The sequence below is a fragment of the Saccoglossus kowalevskii genome, chromosome 17 (genome assembly GCF_978046115.1).
Source record: "Saccoglossus kowalevskii chromosome 17, keSacKowa6.1, whole genome shotgun sequence".
NCBI classification, from domain to species: domain Eukaryota; kingdom Metazoa; phylum Hemichordata; class Enteropneusta; family Harrimaniidae; genus Saccoglossus; species Saccoglossus kowalevskii.
This window is the reverse complement of record NC_140657.1, coordinates 10,497,533-10,519,199: the sequence shown is the minus strand read 5'-3', so window position 1 is coordinate 10,519,199 and position 21,667 is coordinate 10,497,533. Positions and strand designations below refer to the sequence as shown.

The 21,667-nt window shown below is 39.7% G+C and overlaps 3 protein-coding genes across 3 annotated transcripts; 2 read left to right on the top strand and 1 right to left on the bottom strand.

The window, feature by feature from the left end:
• Positions 1–3,073: 3,073 nt before the first annotated feature.
• On the bottom strand, positions 3,074–3,677 carry LOC146732631 (uncharacterized). Its single transcript, XM_085491863.1, has 2 exons — positions 3,283–3,677; positions 3,074–3,101 (listed from the first exon to the last, which is right to left on the bottom strand). The coding sequence occupies exons 1-2, from the start codon at positions 3,675–3,677 to the stop codon at positions 3,074–3,076; spliced, it is 423 nt and encodes a 140-aa protein (XP_085347989.1).
• Positions 3,678–8,162: 4,485 nt separating this feature from the next.
• LOC146732630 (uncharacterized) lies at positions 8,163–9,188 on the top strand. Its single transcript, XM_085491862.1, has one exon. It carries the CDS (start codon positions 8,163–8,165, stop codon positions 9,186–9,188), a length of 1,026 nt encoding a protein of 341 aa, XP_085347988.1.
• Positions 9,189–13,953: 4,765 nt separating this feature from the next.
• Positions 13,954–15,279, top strand: LOC146732629 (uncharacterized protein F54H12.2-like). The gene has a single exon (XM_085491861.1). It carries the CDS (start codon positions 13,954–13,956, stop codon positions 15,277–15,279), a length of 1,326 nt encoding a protein of 441 aa, XP_085347987.1.
• Positions 15,280–21,667: the final 6,388 nt, after the last annotated feature.

Here is a 21,667-nt window from a genome sequence, read left to right as displayed (position 1 = left end):
AGCATTTTATTTAATTAATCCCCAATTAAATAGCAACTCTATAAGGTCACGTTTTATTTGACCATAACAATTGTTTTTAATATTTTATAACAAATACAGGCACACACGGGTGCCCTTGGCCAAAGGTGACCTGGAGGTAGTTGTGGCAAAGGGTGACCTCATTCTCACAAGTCCAAAAAATCCACAAACGGATACAGTTTTAACGTCGTACCAGGACATATTTCGTGAACATAAACTCAATAGCATATACCAACTGAATTGTAGTAATCTACTGTTCAACTAACAAAGTGCGCCACTACACGTCACTGTGAGTTCAAATTGGTCAATAAGTTTAAATAATATGCATATTCAGATTTGATTCTGCTGGCCACACGGTTTATGAAATTCTCGAGTGAATAGGAGGAACCGTTGCCATCCCGTTTATTACGTTGACTGATATGAATTGAGATTGTTGCAGCACAAACTATATACAGAAAGATATTTTCACACTGTTGGGATATAAACTTGCGACAGTTGGGGGCGGTAACGCAATAAAACTGGGTCCTATACGGTTAATTAGGCCGCAAAGGACGCCAATTTTCCTGACATTCCAGGAAAATATGTGACAGAGAGTTAAAATCTCCGCAGAGTGGACATTTTTCAGAAGCAGTAAAATTAAAGTACTTGAGGAAACCGGTGGTGGCGTACGCCCCATCTACGATGCGAGTAGTTTAGCATGGACTATAGGGACGACCATGAGGGCGCTGTTCATATTGGGATGCGATGACGTCATACGGGGATGGATGACGTCACAATGGGAGGCCGTGCATAGCTTAGCATAAATAATGACGTCACAATGGGAATTCGTGCATAAATTAGCATAAATGAGGACCATGGCCGTAAAGGGGATAATTTGAATGATGACGTCACAATGGGATATTGTGAATACATTTGCATACATAAAATTGATATGTCACTTCTTGATCTCCCACCATTTATTCAGACTTATTAATTGTTGAAAATCATGAGACAAGAGACGTAATCTTGATCATAATGCGACACGTTTACTTGCTGAACCTCTATTTCATAACCCGCTCAACCGTCATCCAGTGCGGTACGAATCTTTTTAAGCACTTTGCCGATACGGGAGTTGTAAAGATTGGGGATTTGTTTGATACTTCAAACAAATCGTGGTTTTCAAGCTCACATTTTGTGAATAAAGTCAATATCCGATCTGAACATACTCTTAATCTCAGTCTCAAGGTCATCCTCGATCCCATTCCAACTAAATGGAAAAATGAGATTAATACAAAATAAAAAAAATGATGCTAATTAGCTACCTACGACGCATCTAAGCTTTCGGTTGCATGAGTCGGATGATTTAAGTATGCCACTGTATACAATCGAAAAATGTGCAATATATAAATATTTGTTAATGGTTCTCCATATAAATCACCACCCATATAAATTGGACACTGTCTGGCGAGACATACTCAATCCACCTACTAATTTCAAAGACAGTTATGCCTTGCCTATCACCAAATTTGAGGGTGACTTACAGTGGCGCATCAGTAGTTTAGCATGGACTATAGGGACGACCATGAGGGCGCTGTTCATATTGGGATGCGATGACGTCATACGCGGATGGATGACGTCACAATGGGAGGCCGTGCATAGATGAGCATAAATAATGACGTCACAATGGGAATCCGTGCATAAATTAGCATAAATGAGGACCATGGTCGTAAAGGGGATAATTTGAATGAGGATGACGTCACAATGGGATATTGTGAATACATTTGCATACATAAAATTGATGTGAATACGAGGTCGTGTCGAGGTCATCGTGAATACATTTGCATAAATTACCATCATTTTTTTTTTATTATTTTTTAATTGGATGTTTTAATTATTTTTAATTGGACAGGCGTGGACGAAAGATTTTCAGAATGTATCGTAGAGGGCGCTCACACACACACACACACACACACACACTAATAAATATACGTCATTTTGAAAACTAACGGAGTTTATTACACAAAGAAGGGGAAATCTACTAATGAGTAAATAATCAAAAAGAATGGATTAAAAACTGAGTAATTGAAATTGAGTATATAGAAAGTATACATTTTGTTTTTGTTTTTGTTTTTTTTGTTTGAGTAAATAATCAAAAAAGAATGGATTAAAAACTGAGTAATATAAGAATAAAAAAATGACATTTTGAGTATATAGAAAGTATACAATTTGTTTTTGTTTTGTTTTGTTTCTTGTTTGAGTAAATAAACAAAAAGAATGGATTAAAAACTGAGTAATATAAGAATAAAAAATGACATTTTTGAGTATATAAAGTATACATTTTCAAATGCGGATAAGTATTTGATTATAATAAAACAAGGAAAAACGAGTAACACCGAAAAGTCAATACACACTTTTTTTCTAATCAGAATCGCTCATCTGTGATAAAAAGAAAAAAGAAATAATATGAATTCGATATATATATATATATATATATATATATATATATATATATGTATATATATATAGTTTTCGATATATCTGTTCACATAAAGGTCATTCAAATGTCTATCACGCGTAAAAGAGTCGGCTACGGAGTTCACAGGTTTCCATCGTCATCTGCGCAACAAATAGGGTTAGGGATCAGTAGAAAACTCACCGAGTGTCTTTCACTGTACTACGGAGAATGATTGACATTCTTATTCTATATATGCTGTTGTATAATGTCAAGGAGTTGGGAATCCATTTCACGAGTTGATAGCGTAATTTCACAGGAATCTAAACACAGTTCAGGGTTAGATTTATACCTTTGAAACAGAATACGTGTATAACGCTTGGAAAATTTTCCAACCAAATCTGGGTAAATGCGTTGAAATGCGTCATAACACATGGAAATTTTACCAATATCAATCTCAGATAAAGCTTGGTCAATAAAAAAACGGATTTCATCGATCCGGCTATTTTTATCCAATGTTGGAGTTGTGAAGGGTGGTCTACTTCACACGCGGGACAATTAGTTTGGATGATGCAACGTACGTGTCTACAAATGAATTCAGCGACGAGTTTTTTGGAAACAAGTTTATCCAGTGGTTTCCTCAGACTGCTGCCTGTGAAAAAATACAAAAAAAAAAAAACTGTAAATGACTATTTCTCTGATTTACCATTTCAGGCATATTCAGTGGGTTTTAAATTCACGGTTTTATCGTTTTAATAGATAAAGTGTTCTATGCATTAGAAGTCGGGAAATGAGCAACGAATATTTGGATTTTTAAATGAAAACGAACATACCTGACAGCACGGTTGATTTGAGGCATAATGTCATTCAATACTCTGAACTGGTTCATCCGTAAGGATACACCACGTTTTGTTGGGTGACCATTATAGTGCTCGCGAATGTGAACATAAGTTTGTCCGCGAAAAGTATTCACTGTGACAAACAATTGCTTGACTGGGCAAAGCAAATATGTAAAAATGTCGGCCTCACCTCTCGGTGGAGCTGGCGACGGACGCGTTGTGCCACTTTTAGCTAGTGCATTCGTGACTTTGCGCCGTTTAATACGGCGAGTTGAATTTTCAGAAACATCGGGCTGTGCTGTAGCTGGAGTAGACATTCCAGGAGTAACGTCCTGTAGAAGACTGCCTGAGAATTCATTGAGGTAGGTGCTGAGCTGATTTGAAGCCATGTTGCGAGTACGCTCGTCAGTGATAAAATGATTCACTCACGCCTCATGTTAAAAAATTCCCCTTTCTGTTGCCCCGAATGTTTACATCATGTCAGCATTTTTCCCAACCAAGTCAAATATATTTATAGATTCACACACACGCACACGCACACGCGCACGCGCACACGCACACGCACACACACACACACACACACACGCACGCATGAATCCAGGGGGGAAATCAAAGTCGAGTTCGCTATGGTGTTGAGCGATGAGTGTCAGACCTATGTCGTCATAATCCATTTTTATCACACAAACAGACAAAACACATGTCCTGTTCAAAAACAGTTCATGAATCCAGCTGAAAATCAATGCTGAGTTCACTAAGGTGTTGAGCGATGGGTGTCAGACCTGTGTCCACATGATCCATTTTTTATCACACAAACCACGGTTACTAGTTTGTAACCGTGCACAAACAGACCACACAGACACACAGATGTTTATAGTAAAATAAACAGGTTTCTCCCGTTCAAAACAATTCATGAATCCAGGGGGGAAATCAAAGTCGAGTTCGCTATGGTGTTGAGCGATGAGTGTCAGACCTATGTCGTCATAATCCATTTTTATCACACAAACAGACAAAACACATGTCCTGTTCAAAAACAGTTCATGAATCCAGGGGAAAATCAATGCTGAGTTCACTAAGGTGTTGAGCGATGGGTGTCAGACCTGTGTCCACATGATCCATTTTTTATCACACAAACCACGGTTACTAGTTTGTAACCGTGCACAAACAGACCACACAGACACACAGATGTTTATAGTAAAATAAACAGATTCACATCTGTTCCTGGATCCAGGGGGTAGGGGGTTTATGAATGTCTGCTATCTAGGGCATTTCAGGGTGTCAGACCTGCTATCAAAACACAAATCGTTGGAATGTATTTATCACTTCTTAGCTTAGTCAGTATGAATAAACGAGCCACACTGGTTACACGGAATGAAATGGCGTCCACAGATAATATAAGGTAGGGAATTCATTTTTTACTTTTTGTTTTCATGTTGTAAACACTACCTAATAATTCGGGATATGTGAGTTTTTTTGTTTTTTTGAAAAACTGTCAGTTGAAACCAGGGGAAAGTTTCTACCCATGAGTCTTTACGTCTTTAAAGAATACTTATCTTTTTATGCTATGAGAGACATTGTTATAAATTGGCACAGAAAATAGAAAGTCTGAGTAGGTAGAAAATGTATAATTAATGAAGACTTGGTTACTAAAAAACGAAAACTACAATATTTTCAAATGATGTCATACCACGGTCATTCGCAAAGAATGCCTTGACACAGCGAATCAAGACTTGCTTGGACTCATTCATCGAGCATACCCCCCAGCTTTAAAACAATGATTATGTGCGGTGTTTTCCCAATTAGTTACGGTGTCTTTTCACTAGACTTGACCTTTTATTTTGTCATGAAGGTCAACATATTGTATAGCGTTACCTGCCAACATGTTTGAACATAGCAACGTTATTTTCCAACCTTAGCTCGTTCAAAATCTTTTGTTTTTAATCGGAGCATGAATGCACGCCCTCTATATCTGAGTAAGTTTTTTTTTAACTGACCACAAAGTTGTAGCTGATTCAAAACTCTTGTCATTTTCAGACAAACAGAAGAAAGCGACAATTCAGATGAAGGGTGATTTATTTATTTATTTATTTATTTCAAATTTTACCTGAGGAAAAAAATAAAACAGGATAAAACATGTTTTTTAACTTTTTGAATTTACAGGGAAAGCAATTCACAGCTTAAAACTTTGTCAGACCTAGAACATGAATATGGTTTTATAAGCAGGTGTGTATTCGAATACTATATGAATAATTCGTTCGATATGCGTGTGAAGATAGTAAACAATATGAATTATAAAAAATGATATAACTCTTATTTTTTCAGTGAAGACGACACATCTGAGAAATCACCTATGAAAGATAGTGTTTCGTAAGTTCTTTATTTATTTATTTATTTATTTATTTATTTATTTATTTATTTTATTTATTTATTTATTTATTTATTTATTTATTTATTATTTTTACATAGTTCATGGTCTCCAGCCAGCAGTATAGATACTCCAGATTTCAATCAGAAGTTGAAATGTCTTATTAAATCTGGTTCAAGCTCACATGTAACGTAAGTATACTTGGTAAACAAAAAACAAAAAAACAAAACATGTGAGGTAAGTTGAAATTTGTTTTTTCTTCTTCTTTTTTAATCTTTGTTGTTGTTGTTTTTATAGTTCTACAAGTACTGGATTTGCAACACCCAAGTCCGCTAAGAAAAATTTGTACTCTATATATGGAGAAACGAACACGCCTACCCACCCTCCGAGTCCAATAGGGCCTGTTAACCATCCATCTACCTCGGGATATCAACGTGGGGGTCGTAAAGACCATGTAAGGTATGTTTATTTATTTATTTATTTGTTTGTTTGTTTGTTTTATTTATTTATTTATTTATATATTTGTTTGTTTTGTTTGTTTGTTTATTGATTATTTATTCATATATTTGTGTATTTATTTATTTATTTATTTATTTATTTAATTTGAAATTTTATTACAGTGATATTGACACAGATGATAGTGACGAGAATATCACCGACAAGATTAATTTCAATCTTGTCAGTAAGAGAAAACGTTTGTCAAAAAGTTTAAGGTGAGTGGAATGGACTGGGTCGTAAAAGTTTCGCATCCAAATGCCAATACGTTCGATGAAGTGCATAGCGTATTACACGCTACTTTTCATCAACTGCTCGAGCTGGTCACCTCTGACCTTGACGGACGTGACCAAATTCGCATTTCCATAAACGTAACCAACTTGAACAACGAAATTTGGTTACCATTTATACCGGTTGAGGACATGAATGTTGACAAGGTGATGTCAAAAGTGGAGAGGATTCTACAATCTTACCAAGATATATCCCTTGAGGAAAACATCACCATCAGGACAGTATCTGTTGAAATGCATCTTGGTGCCGGCAAAACACGTGGGAGGAAGCGACAGTTTGATACGAAGATCGCAGACAGGTTGAGAAATTCCAAATCTGTCATTGAAATCGTTTCCGATGACCAGATGTGTTGCGCAAGAGCGATCGTGGTCGCCATGGCACACGCCACAAAAGACGAAAATCCACCATCGGTGTGGGATTCTATAAAGAGGAAAAAACGGCGAACTACTCTATGCAAACCGTCCGAGCTAGAGAACTTTTACGGAAGGCCAGAGTCGAACAGGGTCCATGTGGTATCGAAGAGATTAAAAAATTCCAGAGCGTGTTACCCGAATTCAGAATACACGTATTGTCGCATGATCATTTTGACTCCCTCATCTTTGTGGGCGATGCCGCAGAAGGTTCTAAAGACATATATCTGTTTCTGAAAGATAAACACTACAACGTCATCACAAAAATGACTGGTTTTCTGGGAAAGGACTACTATTGCACACGATGTGACAAGTCTTATTCTAAACGTTACGAGCATGTGTGTCCGACTGGGTGTTTGAGTTGTGGAAATCAACGGGACTGCGTGGTTACACGATGGCAAAAATGCGGAAATTGTCACAGATTTTTCAAGAACGAAGAATGTTTCGAAAGGCATCAAAACTCAGTTAATGGGAAAAAAACTCTTTGCCAGTCAGTTCAACGTTGCGAAAAATGTCACATACTCCTCAAATATCGTGATGGGTCTCACAAATGTAACGAAGTTTACTGCAAAACCTGCAAGTCTTTTCAGACGTACGACCACCTGTGTTACATTCAACCACTCACCGATAGAAAAAGGAACCAAGAATCTGACGATTCGATGGAAGAATTGGAGGAGGATGACTCTGACAGCCATGGTAACTACGTCTTTTACGATTTTGAATGCACGACCGACGAACATTGCACTCATATTCCAGATCTGTGCGTAGCGAGAATTCCACCGAATAGGGAGAAAGTGTTCAATGGTCCACGTACCTTGGAAGATTTCTGTGAGTGGGCGTTAGAAAAAGAGCATAATGGGATGATTTTCATCGCGCATAATTCGAAGGGGTATGATGGAATTATGATTCTGAAATACTGTCACGATCACAATATACTACCCGAAGTCATCATGAATGGTTCGAAAGTCATGCAACTATACATCCGTCGTGCAGATATCAAATTCATTGATAGCTTGAATTTCCTGCCCATGGCTCTATCTAAACTTCCTAAGACCTTTGGCATAGACGAGTTACACAAGGGTTTTTTTCCTCACCTGTTTCCGAGAACCACTGGAGACAATTACAGAGGACCGATACCTGGGGCTCGTTATTTTGACCCAGATGGTATGAAGGAGGCGGCTAGAAAGACATTCTACACATGGTACAATGGAGAAGTAGAAAAGAACACTGTTTATGATTTACGTAAAGAACTGCTCAAGTACTGTCGGAGCGACGTGCGCATACTCTAGGAGTGTTGTTTGGCATTTAGATCGATGATGATGGATCTCACCAAAGTTGACCCCTTCAGCCGTTGCATCACGATCGCTTCCGTGTGCAACGTCATATTTCGAAAGCATTTCCTGACTCCTGACACAATAGGGGTTGTGCCTGAGAAAGGGTACCTCAGCGCCCAGAATCAATCTGCAGATGCTATAAGATGGATGGAATACGAGGCACACGTCAATAACACGCATATTCAACATGTTCGTAATTCCAGAAGGGAGATGAAAATTGGACCTTATTACGTAGACGGATATGATGCTTCTACCGAAACCTTGTATGAGTACTACGGTTGTTACTTCCACGGTTGTCCAAAGTGTTTTCCCAGAAGGAATGAGACGAATCGCAAGAATGAACTCAGTATGACATCCCTCTACGAAAGGCTACTGGCGAGGGAAGAGTGGTTGAAATCGAAAGGATACTCGCTAGTCACCATGTGGGAATGCGATTTCAAAAACCTGATGAAGAACAATCACAAAGTCGAGAGGTTTGTCGGAAGCTTAGATATCTCAAATCCTATCAGAGGCAGGGAGGCTTTTCTCGGGGGTCGTACCAATGCCCTGCGTCTGTATTACGAGGTCAAGGAAGGCGAAAAGATAGAATATGTTGACTTTTGCAGCCTCTACCTGTACATCAATAAGACCTTGCGATATCCAGTTGGCCACCCGACAGTCGTAACTAAAGACTTTATCGCCAAACCCACAGACTATTTCGGTATTATCAAGTGCGACGTTTTACCTCCGAGGAGATTGTATATACCAGTTCTACCTTTCAGGGTGAACAACAAACTGATGTTCCCACTCTGTTCCAAATGCGCGGAAACCATGAATCAAGACGATGAGTCGGCAACATACAACCCTGAAACTGGAGAAGGAGGGTTGTTCACCGAGTACATCAACATGTTTCTGAAAATTAAACAAGAGTCTTCTGGTTTTCCAGAGTGGTGTCGCACCGAGGAAGACCGAACCATGTACATCCAAAGGTACCACGAAAGAGAAGGTATCGTCTTGGACAGAAGCTAGATAACCACCAATCCAGGTCTCAGAGCTCTCGCCAAGCTAAATCTCAACTCGTTTGATTATCGGGTGATTATCTCGGAGATTTGACGAGAGAAATAACTCCGACGGATAATTACATCACACATTTCGTATCGAGAGGACCGAAGAATTACGCGTACCGACTACACAAACAGAAATCAACTGGAAATTAATTTTGACTCCATGAATCAACTCGTTCGGAGAACAAGCGGTCCTCTACACGTCAAAGACCCTCGAAAAATAACGCGCAAGGGAGATAGAATATTCAATAGAGAAGAAGTTAAAACGTACAGTTTAGTGTATGACAAACGGGTGATACAAGATGATTACTATACCCTCCCATACGGCTTCTAAAAACAAAAAATATATAAATAGAAGCTAGATCGTTGGTTACCCATCATTCATCCATTTGAACCTTGAACAATCACATTGGCATGGGCTCTACCAAATCGGACTTGGTTCTATCACTCGTCTATTCTGGCTTATGTACACTGCCTTATTTTGTTTTAAACTGGATGTTGAAAAAGTACATTGAAGAACGTAAAAGGAGACGCGATAACCAGCGAGGTCCTATGATATCGTCATGGATGCAAGATTGAAACACCCATTTACCTCTCTCGTGTGCGGTCCCACGCAGTCTGGGAAGACGTTTTTAGTCAAACAGATATTAGAACAATGTGACAGCGTCATATCTCCACCACCAGACGTTATCTATTGGTGCTATGGCGAGTTTCAGCCAGCCTATTTGGAAATGATGAAGACAGTGCCTCAAATTCGCTTTATCGAAGGGATACCTCCAGATATTGGTAGAATAATCGACCCGGCTAAAAGAAACTTGTTGGTGATAGATGATCTGATGACAGAAACGGGTAACGATAAACAAATCGCCCAGTTCTTCACGAAGGGATCTCACCATCGAAATTTATCCGTGATACTGATTTTGCAAAATCTCTTTCATCAGGGCAGACAATCGAGAACCATCAGTCTCAACACGCACTACATTTTCCTGTTTAAAAATCCAAGGGACGCATCACAAGTCAACGTTCTGGCAAAGCAAATGTACCCCGGAAACATTAAGTTTCTTCAGGAGGCATTCACCGATGCCACCCAAGAACCTCATGGTTACCTCCTCGTGGATCTGATGCCAGACACCCCTGAGGAAATACGCATTCGAACGAACATACTTTCATCTCAAGTACCGATAGTGTATGTGAGAAAGGTATAAAAAAAAGACAGTCTTTCATCGTCAGTCATTTCACCATGTCATCCCGCATGCGAAAGAACGCTGATTTTCTCTCTGTATTGCACAAGGCCAACTCGAAACAACAAAAGGGGATAATTGATGGAGCCTCTAGTGACTTGATACAGTGTCTGTGTGAATGCTCGCTCAATGTGTTGAAAGGGAACGTCCAGCTATCACCTAGTCAGAAAAGGAAATTGGCGTTGTACGTGAAACATCTCCAAGCACTGTCCAATAAGAAAACTCCAGTCAAGAAAAAGAAAAATTCTGGTTCAGAAAGGAGGTTTCCTGGCCGCCTTGATTGCTCCCTTAATTTCGAGCATACTCCCTCCCCTACTAGGTCTTAAATAGATGGAATCCGTGAAGAAGATGGCTTTAGTCCCTGCTGAGCTATTATCTACCATCCAAAGCCAGAATGCTCAAATGACGAGACCTGTGGTGAAATCATTGACTTCGCTGGATAGAGACATGAACGATATAACGCAAATGGTAGAGTTGCCTGAAGATGAAAAAGTCAAACTGTACCAACAGGTTCTATGCAAGTACTTGTTGTTGCGGGAGAAGAAAAACGAACAGATTCCAATCTCCATTACGCAGCAATTACCCAGCACTGTTGCTGTAGCCGATCAGGAATCTCAACCCGACAAAGACGGTGTGCCAGATCAAATTACATCCGAAGTCTTACAAAGTGTTCTCAAGAGCATGCAGAGAAAAGCGAAGCTTCTACTACAGAAAGTTAAACAGAACCAACGGGTCGACTGGGGTGAAAATGGTGAATTAATCATTGATGGACAATCCGTGCCAGGCATGCACATCATCGATTTAGTCAATGATTTCTTGCGTAAAAGGAAGAATTTCACCCCCACAGGTTGGAGAGAATTTGCCGAAGTTATGAAAATGTCAAATGTACCTCAAGACCTTGTTGGCAATACAGATCGGTGGTCTTACATGCATACCAACACACTCAAGGGGAGAGTTCCGAGGAGACGTTGACCCCATGTGGTTTCCACTCCCATTCATCCTCGACACACGTGGGTGACGTATTAAATAGAACCTCGTCGCTACCGCTAGATCTCACTTTGGTTCAGTCGGTCGTGATGGATCCACGCTGTCCCGCTTTGCTTTCGTTTATCGAACGTATCCACTGCCTCTGCGCGTGTGAAATAACCACACCCGTAAACAATGATGAAGAAGATGGACACCGTCCTAGACGAACTGTTTTACGATGTCCAAAGTCCTGGAAGTTACGGGGGTTTGAATTCCCTTTATGCTGCCGTAAAAAAAACAAAGAGAGGAAAAAAGATAACCAAGTCGGACGTGAAGAAGTGGTTGAGTAAACAGGATACATATACTCTGCACAAACCTTCTAGACGGTCCTTTAAAAGAAGGAGGGTGGTGGTTTTCCAAGTGGACGAGCAGTGGGAGGCTGATCTATGCGATCTCTCCTCAATATCCAGATACAACAGTGGATACAAGTTCTTATTGACGTGTATCGATGTTTTTTCAAAATATGCTTTCGTTGTACCTCTGAAAGACAAGAGAGGGGCGAGTTTGGTCGAGGCATTTCGGAAAATACTCGGGAAGGGGCGTCGCCCTGACGTTTTGCACACGGACAGAGGAACTGAATTCACCAACAGACTTTTTCAGAACTACCTCAAGAGCGAAGACATTAAGTTCTTTACTACAGGCAATGAGACTAAAGCCAGCATTGTGGAGAGATACAACAGAACCATCAAGGGAAAAATGTTCAGATATTTCACGAAGAACAACACGTTGACTTATCTACCTGTATTAGACGACATGGTACGTTCTTACAACAATACCCATCACAGAAGTATAAATACCAAACCCTCACTCGTTACCTACGCGAACCAGAAAAAGGTCAGAGACATATTGTACGGTGATCTAAGCACGGAGAAAAATGGGTCGAAGAAGAGGAAGATTTATAAACTCGGTGACAGAGTCAGAATCAGTAAAACCAAACACGTTTTCAAGAAAGGTTACCTACCCAATTGGACCGAAGAGGTATTCACGATTGTTGGACGTCTCAACACGCAACCACCTGTTTACAAAATTTCAGATTACAACGGCGAAATGTTGGAAGGTACTTTCTACGAAGAAGAACTTCAGAAAATAGTAAAAGACGACGATGCATTGTACATTGTGGAGAAAGTGCTGCGCAAGCGAAAACGTAAAGGCCACGTGGAATATTTCGTTAAGTGGCGCGGATATGATGATTCGTTTAATTCTTGGATCAGGGACTTGCAACGTTTATAAATACCGTTCACACACACGATGACCCGATTCATTTCAAAGATCATCATGTCGGGACAGGATTTCTTTTTGACGCTCCCTAGTAATGCCTCGCTCGATGTGTTCCCGAACAACACATTGACAAAATACACTGTCAAACTACCGAGAACGCTTTCGCTAGATGGCGATTGGGAAGTAGCATTGGCCGACATCCACTACCCAAATTCGTGGTACAACGTCGTACATGACGAAAATAGGATCTTTTACAATGCCTCACCCAATATGAGAGATCATGGAGAACTGAAATTGAATCCGGGCTAGTACAACTCGATCGAAATGATTTTAGATGCGATTTGAGAAAAAGGTCTACCAGATGAAATACTGATCACATATAATTCGAGGTCAAGGAGAGTGACCGTGGCGGCTGAAGAAGGAGCTCGTGTAATCTTGATGGGTGGATTGGCCGAACTGTTAGGATTTCCCTCAAATACAACAATTACAAATGAAAGACGCACTAGTCCCTACCTTGCCGACATTAGAAGTTCCCTCTACGTGTATTGCAATATAGTCGAACACCAAATGGTCGGTGACGTTTCCGTACCTCTCTTGAGAATAGTCAATGTTGAAGGAACCCACGGAGATAGCGTCAATCACACTTACAACAAACCCTACTTCCTGCCGATTCGAACGTCAACATTTGAGACTGTGGAGATTGATATAAGGTCTGATACGGGGGAGAAGGTGCCATTTCAACGCGGACGAGTGATCGTGACGCTGAGTTTTCGCAAAGCTCGTCCTTCGCCAGTGTGAAGAAAAAATGAACAGACATCGACCTTACACTCCTCACGTGGGGGTTTATAGAAATTACTACATGAATCAGATTGGACGAGGATCTGTATTTTCTGGCACGAGACTGCAACACGGATATGGAATCGGAAGTATGTTTTCTGGATTGGCGAGATCGGCCGCACCTCTGTTAACACAAGGTCTGAAAGCAGTGGCAAAACCAGCGCTCGATGCCGGTTTGGGTATTCTAGGTGATGTTGTACAAGGGAAAAACTTTAAAAAAGCGGCTTCGAGTAGAGCAAAGACTGCGGGTCGTCAAATTACTTCTTCGGTATTGAGCAATTTATTTGGAAGACCCTCTCAAACGGGGCGAGGACGCACCATCAAAAGAAAGAAGACAACAACGAGACGTGTCATTTCTTCCAAGGCTAAGAAGAGGAGAAGATCTCCGGATATATTCGACTGAACATCATGGCTTTTGTACACGAACACTCCTGTGAATGCGCAAAGACGGAACTCGATCTCTTTACTATTCCTCCGACACAGACAAGTATCGAAAAAGGAAGTTACGAAGAGGTAAACCCACTCACGAATATAGCCGATGGTCCGATCGAATTTGTAATACCTTCGGCCGGAAGTGACTACATCGATATTGGTTCTACGCTTTTGCACATCAAGGCTAAAATCACGAATGCCAACGGAAGTAATTTGGCTGCGGACGCCACTGTAGGGCCTGCAAACTTGTGGTTGCATTCCCTCTTCAATCAAATCGACGTGTACCTAAATGGAAAGCAGATTTCGGATGCATCTCCCACCTATTCTTACAGAGCCATGATCGAAACGCTATTGAATTATGGAGGCGACGCCAAATCAACGCAGATTGGTGCGGCGATATTTGAGAAGGACACCGCTGGAAAAATGAATGTTGCAAACCCAAGGGCTGATGATGATGATGCTAACATGGGACTCAAACGTCGATACGCATATACATCACTCAGTAAGACGGTCGACATGATCGGACGAATACACGGGGACATATTTTTTCAACCAAAGTATTTACTCAATGGGGTGGAAGTTAGACTGAAATTACATCGAAGTAAAAATCAGTTCTGCTTGATCAGTTCAACCGAAAATCCAGCATTCAAAGTAGTCATCACCGACGCTACTCTCCTGGTGAGAAAAGTCAAGTTGAGCCCCAGCGTACAACTGGGACACGTCGAAGCGTTGAAACAAGGTACTGCAAATTACCCCATCGATCGATGCGTTATGAAAATCGCTTCCATCCCGGCTGGTACTATGTCATTAAACAAAGATTTGATATTCCTTGGTCAGTTGCCCAAACGAATCATCCTGTGTCTGGTTTCTAATACGTCTTTCAATGGATCCTACGAAACCAATCCATTCAACTTCCAGAATTACGGTATCACTTCACTCGTTCTCAACGTTAGAGGCGAGCAAGTTCCCGCAAAGCCATTGAAGACGGACTTCATGGCAGCTGGTGGCAGAAGTTGCATCATGGCTTATTACACTCTATTTACCGGTACAAATAAAATGGGTCAAGACCAAGGCAACGGCATCACTCGAGACGAATATCCCGAAGGGTACACAATCTTCGCATTTGACCTCACTCCCGACGAATCGGCCAGCGATTATCACCTCAATTTGATACAAGAAGGAAAGATTGGTCTTGAGATTCAGTTCAGACAAGCATTGACTGAGACTGTGTCCGTTTTGATTTATGCTGAATACGACGTTATCGAGATTGACAGAGACAGAAACGTATTGACTGATTTCTAGCTGCGATTGACACGAATCAACTGAATCGTATTCTGTCGACTAATCCGTACACTAGAAACGTGTTCTTCGGCGTTTATGCTAGAGATCAACTGCCTAAGGCTAAAGTGTTGGAGTATCCCGCAGCGTTCGTATCAAACACCGATGACAGTAGCGGAGGCGGGACACATTGGGTGGCTTTTTATCTGAAGGATCCCTACCGCGGAGAATATTTTGACTCGTATGGTAGTCAACCCTACTACGTGGAATTTAAGAGATTTCTCGATAAAAACGTTTGTACATGGGTCTACAATCATCAAATACTACAAGCTCCGTTCTCTACAGTTTGTGGTCAATACGTCCTGTATTACTTGCTGCGCAGATGTCGAGGGGAACCTATGAAGTCCGTAGCCGACACTTTTACGCGTGATAGACATTTGAATGACCTTTATGTGAACAGATATATCGAAAACGTGACCGGACTCAACCTCCCTATTTATGACAAATATTTTTTCCCCACGCAGTTTTACTAGATGACTTATGCTTTTGAAATTTCACATGTATATATATCGATTTCATATTAATTCTCTTTTTTTCTTTTTATCACAGATGAGCGATTCTGATTAGAAAGTGTGTATTGACTTTTCGATGTTACTCGTTTTTTTCTTGTTTTTATTATAATCGAATACTTATCCGCATTTGAAAATGTATACTTTATATACTCAAAATGTCATTTTTTTTTATTCTTATATTACTCAGTTTTTAATCCATTCTTTTTGTTTATTTACTCAAACAAGAAACAAAACAAAACAAAAACAAATTGTATACTTTCTATATACTCAAAATGTCATTTTTTTATTCTTATATTACTCAGTTTTTAATCCATTCTTTTTTGATTATTTACTCATTAGTAGATTTCCCCTTCTTTGTGTAATAAACTCCGTTAGTTTTCAAAATGACGTATATTTATTAGTGTGTGTGTGTGTGTGTGTGTGTGTGTGAGCGCCCTCTACGATACATTCTGAAAATCTTTCGTCCACGCCTGTCCAATTAAAAATAATTAAAACATCCAATTAAAAAATAATAAAAAAAAATTGATGGTAATTTATGCAAATGTATTCACGATGACCTCGACACGACCTCGTATTCACATCAATTTTATGTATGCAAATGTATTCACAATATCCCATTGTGACGTCATCCTCATTCAAATTATCCCCTTTACGGCCATGGTCCTCATTTATGCTAATTTATGCACGGATTCCCATTGTGACGTCATTATTTATGCTCATCTATGCACGGCCTCCCATTGTGACGTCATCCATCCCCGTATGACGTCATCGCATCCCAATATGAACAGCGCCCTCATGGTCGTCCCTATAGTCCATGCTAAACTACTGATGCGCCACTGTAAGTCACCCTCAAATTTGGTGATAGGCAAGGCAAGGCATAACTGTCTTTAACAAATATTTATATATTGCACATTTTTCGATTGTATACAGTGGCATACTTAAATCATCCGACTCATGCAACCGAAAGCTTAGATGCGTCGTAGGTAGCTAATTAGCATCATTTTTTTTTATTTTGTATTAATCTCATTTTTCCATTTAGTTGGAATGGGATCGGGGATAACCTTGAGACTGAGATTAAGAGTATGTTCAGATCGGATATTGACTTTATTCACAAAATGTGAGCTTGAAAACCACGATTTGTTTGAAGTATCAAACAAATCCCCAATCTTTACAACTCCCGTATCGGCAAAGTGCTTAAAAAGATTCGTACCGCACTGGATGACGGTTGAGCGGGTTATGAAATAGAGGTTCAGCAAGTAAACGTGTCGCATTATGATCAAGATTACGTCTCTTGTCTCATGATTTTCAACAATTAATAAGTCTGAATAAATGGTGGGAGATCAAGAAGTGACATATTGAGATTGGTGCAAATCAGATGGCGTGCATACATTGAAAAAGTAGTCTGTAAAGTTGAGCCTTTGGTGGTCGTAATCCGAATAAAGATATCTTTGAATGTATACAATACGCATGGTGTGAGGATAAATTGTTAATGGCCAGTGAACGCCCTTTATAGGTCACGCTGGGTGCAAAATGAGACGAAAACTTAATTTTATTTTCGACCTTTGTACCAGCTCTATCCAGTTCTTGACAGTGAAAAGCTTGATTTACACCCCCAGCATTTTCAACCCCGTGCTGTGTGTGGCGAATGATTATTGATAAATCGTTTCACGCAGTAATTTCATCAATAATGAAACAGTTCACTTGAGGGGTCGCAGTCCGCAAGCGTCAGAAATAAATCACTCCAATATTTAACATCAATGTCGTTTATTCACTGGTTCACCAAGGTCACTCCAGTGTCAAGGTTCATTGAATATAATTCATAGAGAGAATTACAAATTCACGTGAAACTAGAAAAACAAAGAAATACAAAATACTAAGTGACAATGTAAACAAGTATAGAATTACTCGAGCAAAGGCATATCCAGTAAACCAGTCCACTATTAATACATGTACATAGACTCGTGTACTGCACAATCAACACTTCACTGGCATATCAAAATACAAGGACGTAATCCCATCACAACGACGATTTACAACCGCTGTTTCATAGCCGATAGACAAGTACATAAATGCAAATATTCAGTACATGTAGTTTAGCAATGGCGTCATGTTATGTACACTCAGTAATGCGTTTTTACTTTCTCGATGATATAGAGCATTAAATTATACTCAAAATCACACAAAAAGCATGTCAAAATGAACTACAGGAACTTATAATCACAAAGCGTACCTCTATTCCGGGGATCGGTGCTAAATACAACCGAAACTTCCCGGTCTGTTTGTTTTTAACTATAGAGGGCGCTATACAAGTAAGATCGCTAAACTACATAGAATAGCGTTATCGCTATTAAAACAACGCAGACAGTCGTTACACTGTTACATTTAATGCTCGGTGATGAGATGGTGTTATTCCGCCAGGAGCCAACCCATAACCCTTCTTTTTTAACAAAGTTGATTTTAGCATTTGAGGCACATTCATATATACAAGGCCGTTTTCCTAATTTCTCAAAATCCCGGCGGCGAGTGATAAAAAAATCGACATCGTATGCATCGATGTCAATTAGTAGTGACGACTGTCACTATTCGGGATTTTGATACCTTTGATCACTTTTTCTTTCCTGATTTGATCAAGTAATGGCTCGTTGGCAATAACAAAGAAGCGATGATAATGAACAGCCCTGACGTTAGCGCCGATAAAGCAAATACGGGACTTTGAGGGCGCTGTTTATTTTGATTAATGATTGTGCATTATGATATATGACGGATACAACTGATGAAACCAGGACCAAACTCAAAAGTTTTAAAAAGATATTCATGATGAATCCTATCAAAAGCTTTTTCGTGATCTAAGGCGACAATACCCAGGAGAGAGTTATTAATGTTGGAATAATCCATACAATCACGAAGTAAGTTGATATTGTCATGAATGTGACGGTTTGGAATGCTGCAATTTTGATCAGTGTGCATAATTGAACCAATAACAGAGTGGACACGTAGTGACAATGTTTTAATGAGTATTTTGTAGTCACTACAGAGCAGACTCACAGGCCGCCATTTTTTTAACAGTGTATTGTCTCTTTTGTTTGGGAGTAAAGTAACAACCGCCTTCGTACATGACAGGGGCAAAATGCTACCCCGAACAGAAGCAGACATAACATCAAACAGAACTCGACCAATGACACTCCACAATTTCTAATAGAATTTATATGGTATCTCATCAATACCAAGGGTACGCCCAGCTGCGAGAAGTTTGACCGTTTTGTTAAAGTGATGACATCATCCAGGTCATCACGGTCTCTTTCGTTAAGATGTGGCGAGTCATCGAGAATAGTGTTCAGGGACAGCGTTGTACAAGTTTTCAGTGAGAGATGGTCTTTTTTTTACTATTCTGTTTTTCAACTAGCAAAAAGTACGAGTTGGAGACATCGCTTTCACGCAAACATCTGTAGCGCGCATGCATATCGGTTCCTCGTGCTTGTTGTAGAAGCGTATTAAAAACATTTTTAGCTCTGGGGGAATGCCCCGTTTCTCATGGTGAGTTCCACGTGATGAATTTCATTTTCTAGCATGGCTTTATTGTGTTGGAATTGTAGTTTTTGAAGTGACTGTAGTCTTGTGTTAACCATTTTATTTTAGTTTCTCCAATATCCCGCCAACATTGTAGATTTCTGAACCTGTTGCGCTGAGTTTGTCCAGCAATCAGTTAATGTTTCATCATCACCGAGTATATCGGTGTTCATGCACCAGACAGCATTTTTATTTCTGGAGTCACCATAGGATTTTTTTATGAAAAGTAAAGAGTGATGAGAAAAAGCACAAGAGCGATTTTAATTGCATTACTTTTACTGCGCATGTGCTTGCTGACATAAAACCTGTCAAGACGTACTTTCATGTATAATTGGTGATGTTACCATGATAGTGACGCCATGCATCAGTGAGCTTAAATCGCTCTAAAACAGTATTGAGCGAGCTGGACGTGTGTATGTCTGGCTCATTGCCGCCATTGCGATCAAGTCCAGGATAAATAGTGCAGTTAAAATCACCCCCTATTATAACTGGGTCATTGTTAAAACTGTTTGAGATGATTTTTAAGTTTTTGAAAACATTCAATGCGCTCATTACTATTAGTTGCGCAAACATTGAAAAGATGAACTGGACTATTGTTAATTTGTACATTTGCGTGTTAAAAGATGACCGTGATTTTTTTGTTTATGATAAAACAACAATATCTGAATTGGGTACAAAGTGAATATAAATCCCGTGGGAAAACAAACCAATACCTCGCCACACAATTTGCCAGTCATTGTCATCGAAAGCCAAAGAATGCGTTTCCTGCAAAAATTAAAATTAAAAAGTCGCCGGGATGGTCGCGCTTCAAAAATTCAAAGATGATGTACCTTTTCATGGAATCACGACAGTCATTAACATTTAAAGTAATTCCTGAAATTGAAGCTGCCATGAAAAAGAGAAAAAATGCAATATTTATTGCTGTTATTGACATTAATGTTTCACATCAGCAAAACATTTTCCCGTTTTTTTAATATATCAAAGCACCTTTCAATATTTTTTTCTGGAATGTAATGTAGCTACCAGAAAATGTCTAATTGCCTCATTTGATATCCGAGACTAGTTTTTGCAAAACAAACCTCACTCTTTGAAACAAATTTACAACCAGCAAATTCACCCCCTGAAACAAATTCACAACACAACAAAAATACGATCCCTAAAATGTCGAACAGGGTCCCAGTGTTCACTTTGAAACATAACTTATAAACCTCTTGGGTGTCTCGCATGTTCGTTGGTTAGTTTCCACTAGTGACCTCTGGCATTAACGTTACATATAATGTTAACAGTCCTGATACACACGACACACGCGATTTCTTCACTAAATTATCACAGTTAACAAACTATGTAATAATTATTAAACCCAGAATTGTTTTCAATTTTGCACACATTGCAGAGTTATATGTTTAATGTCACATGAACAATACCAACACGACGTCACGGTGTTTGCTTATTGTTACGAGCAATTAATACGGTGAAATATACTTGTATGTGTTCCAACATTTGGAGAAATTAGTTCGTGGTTTACATTTATACTCGCCAACACGACCGTGAAACCCGACCGGGCGTGAAATCTTCAACCCGGCTTCGATATGCTTCCACTCACTACAGTGCATAAATGCTTAAAGGGCGGTAGTCATCGCGCCACGCATGCGCGAGATATACGTGTCTCATATAAACAAAGATTTCGACTTTGACTGTTGCGCAGATCAACGAGTACAAACTGAGACTTTACCAAGATTTAATTGGGCATTGTTTTAGGTGGTTGGAAGGTATCGAAGGAGTCACCGGCGGTAGTTAGTGCAAGTTGCGCCCAGGTAAAACCTCATACTTGTGATTTCCATTAGAAGAGCGCATTAGATTGTGGGAAAATCAATGTTTATCAACACAAATGTCGCTCATGCGCAGCGCGATGATCACCGCTCTTTAACACTTTCAAGTCCAAAGTAGATGCTACCTGATGTTACACATACTATAAAAGCGAAGGCATAGCATAATGTTTATTGTTTTTATCATCTACGTATTGCGGGGAAAATATTGCCTCAAAAACTATTCAAACTGACATAACTTCGGGAAAGTCAATCCTGTTTAGTCTTTGTCAGATGTTTTGAGTTCCGTTCGACATTATTTCTCAGACATGCTTCAACCATATATTGAATATACATGAACCCATTCTTTTGAAGTCGGTACAATTACAACGAACAACGGTCTACACATTTTTTGGCAGACTTTATTTAAACATTTAAAGCGGGAGGCACGCGCGGGAATTGAGTCCC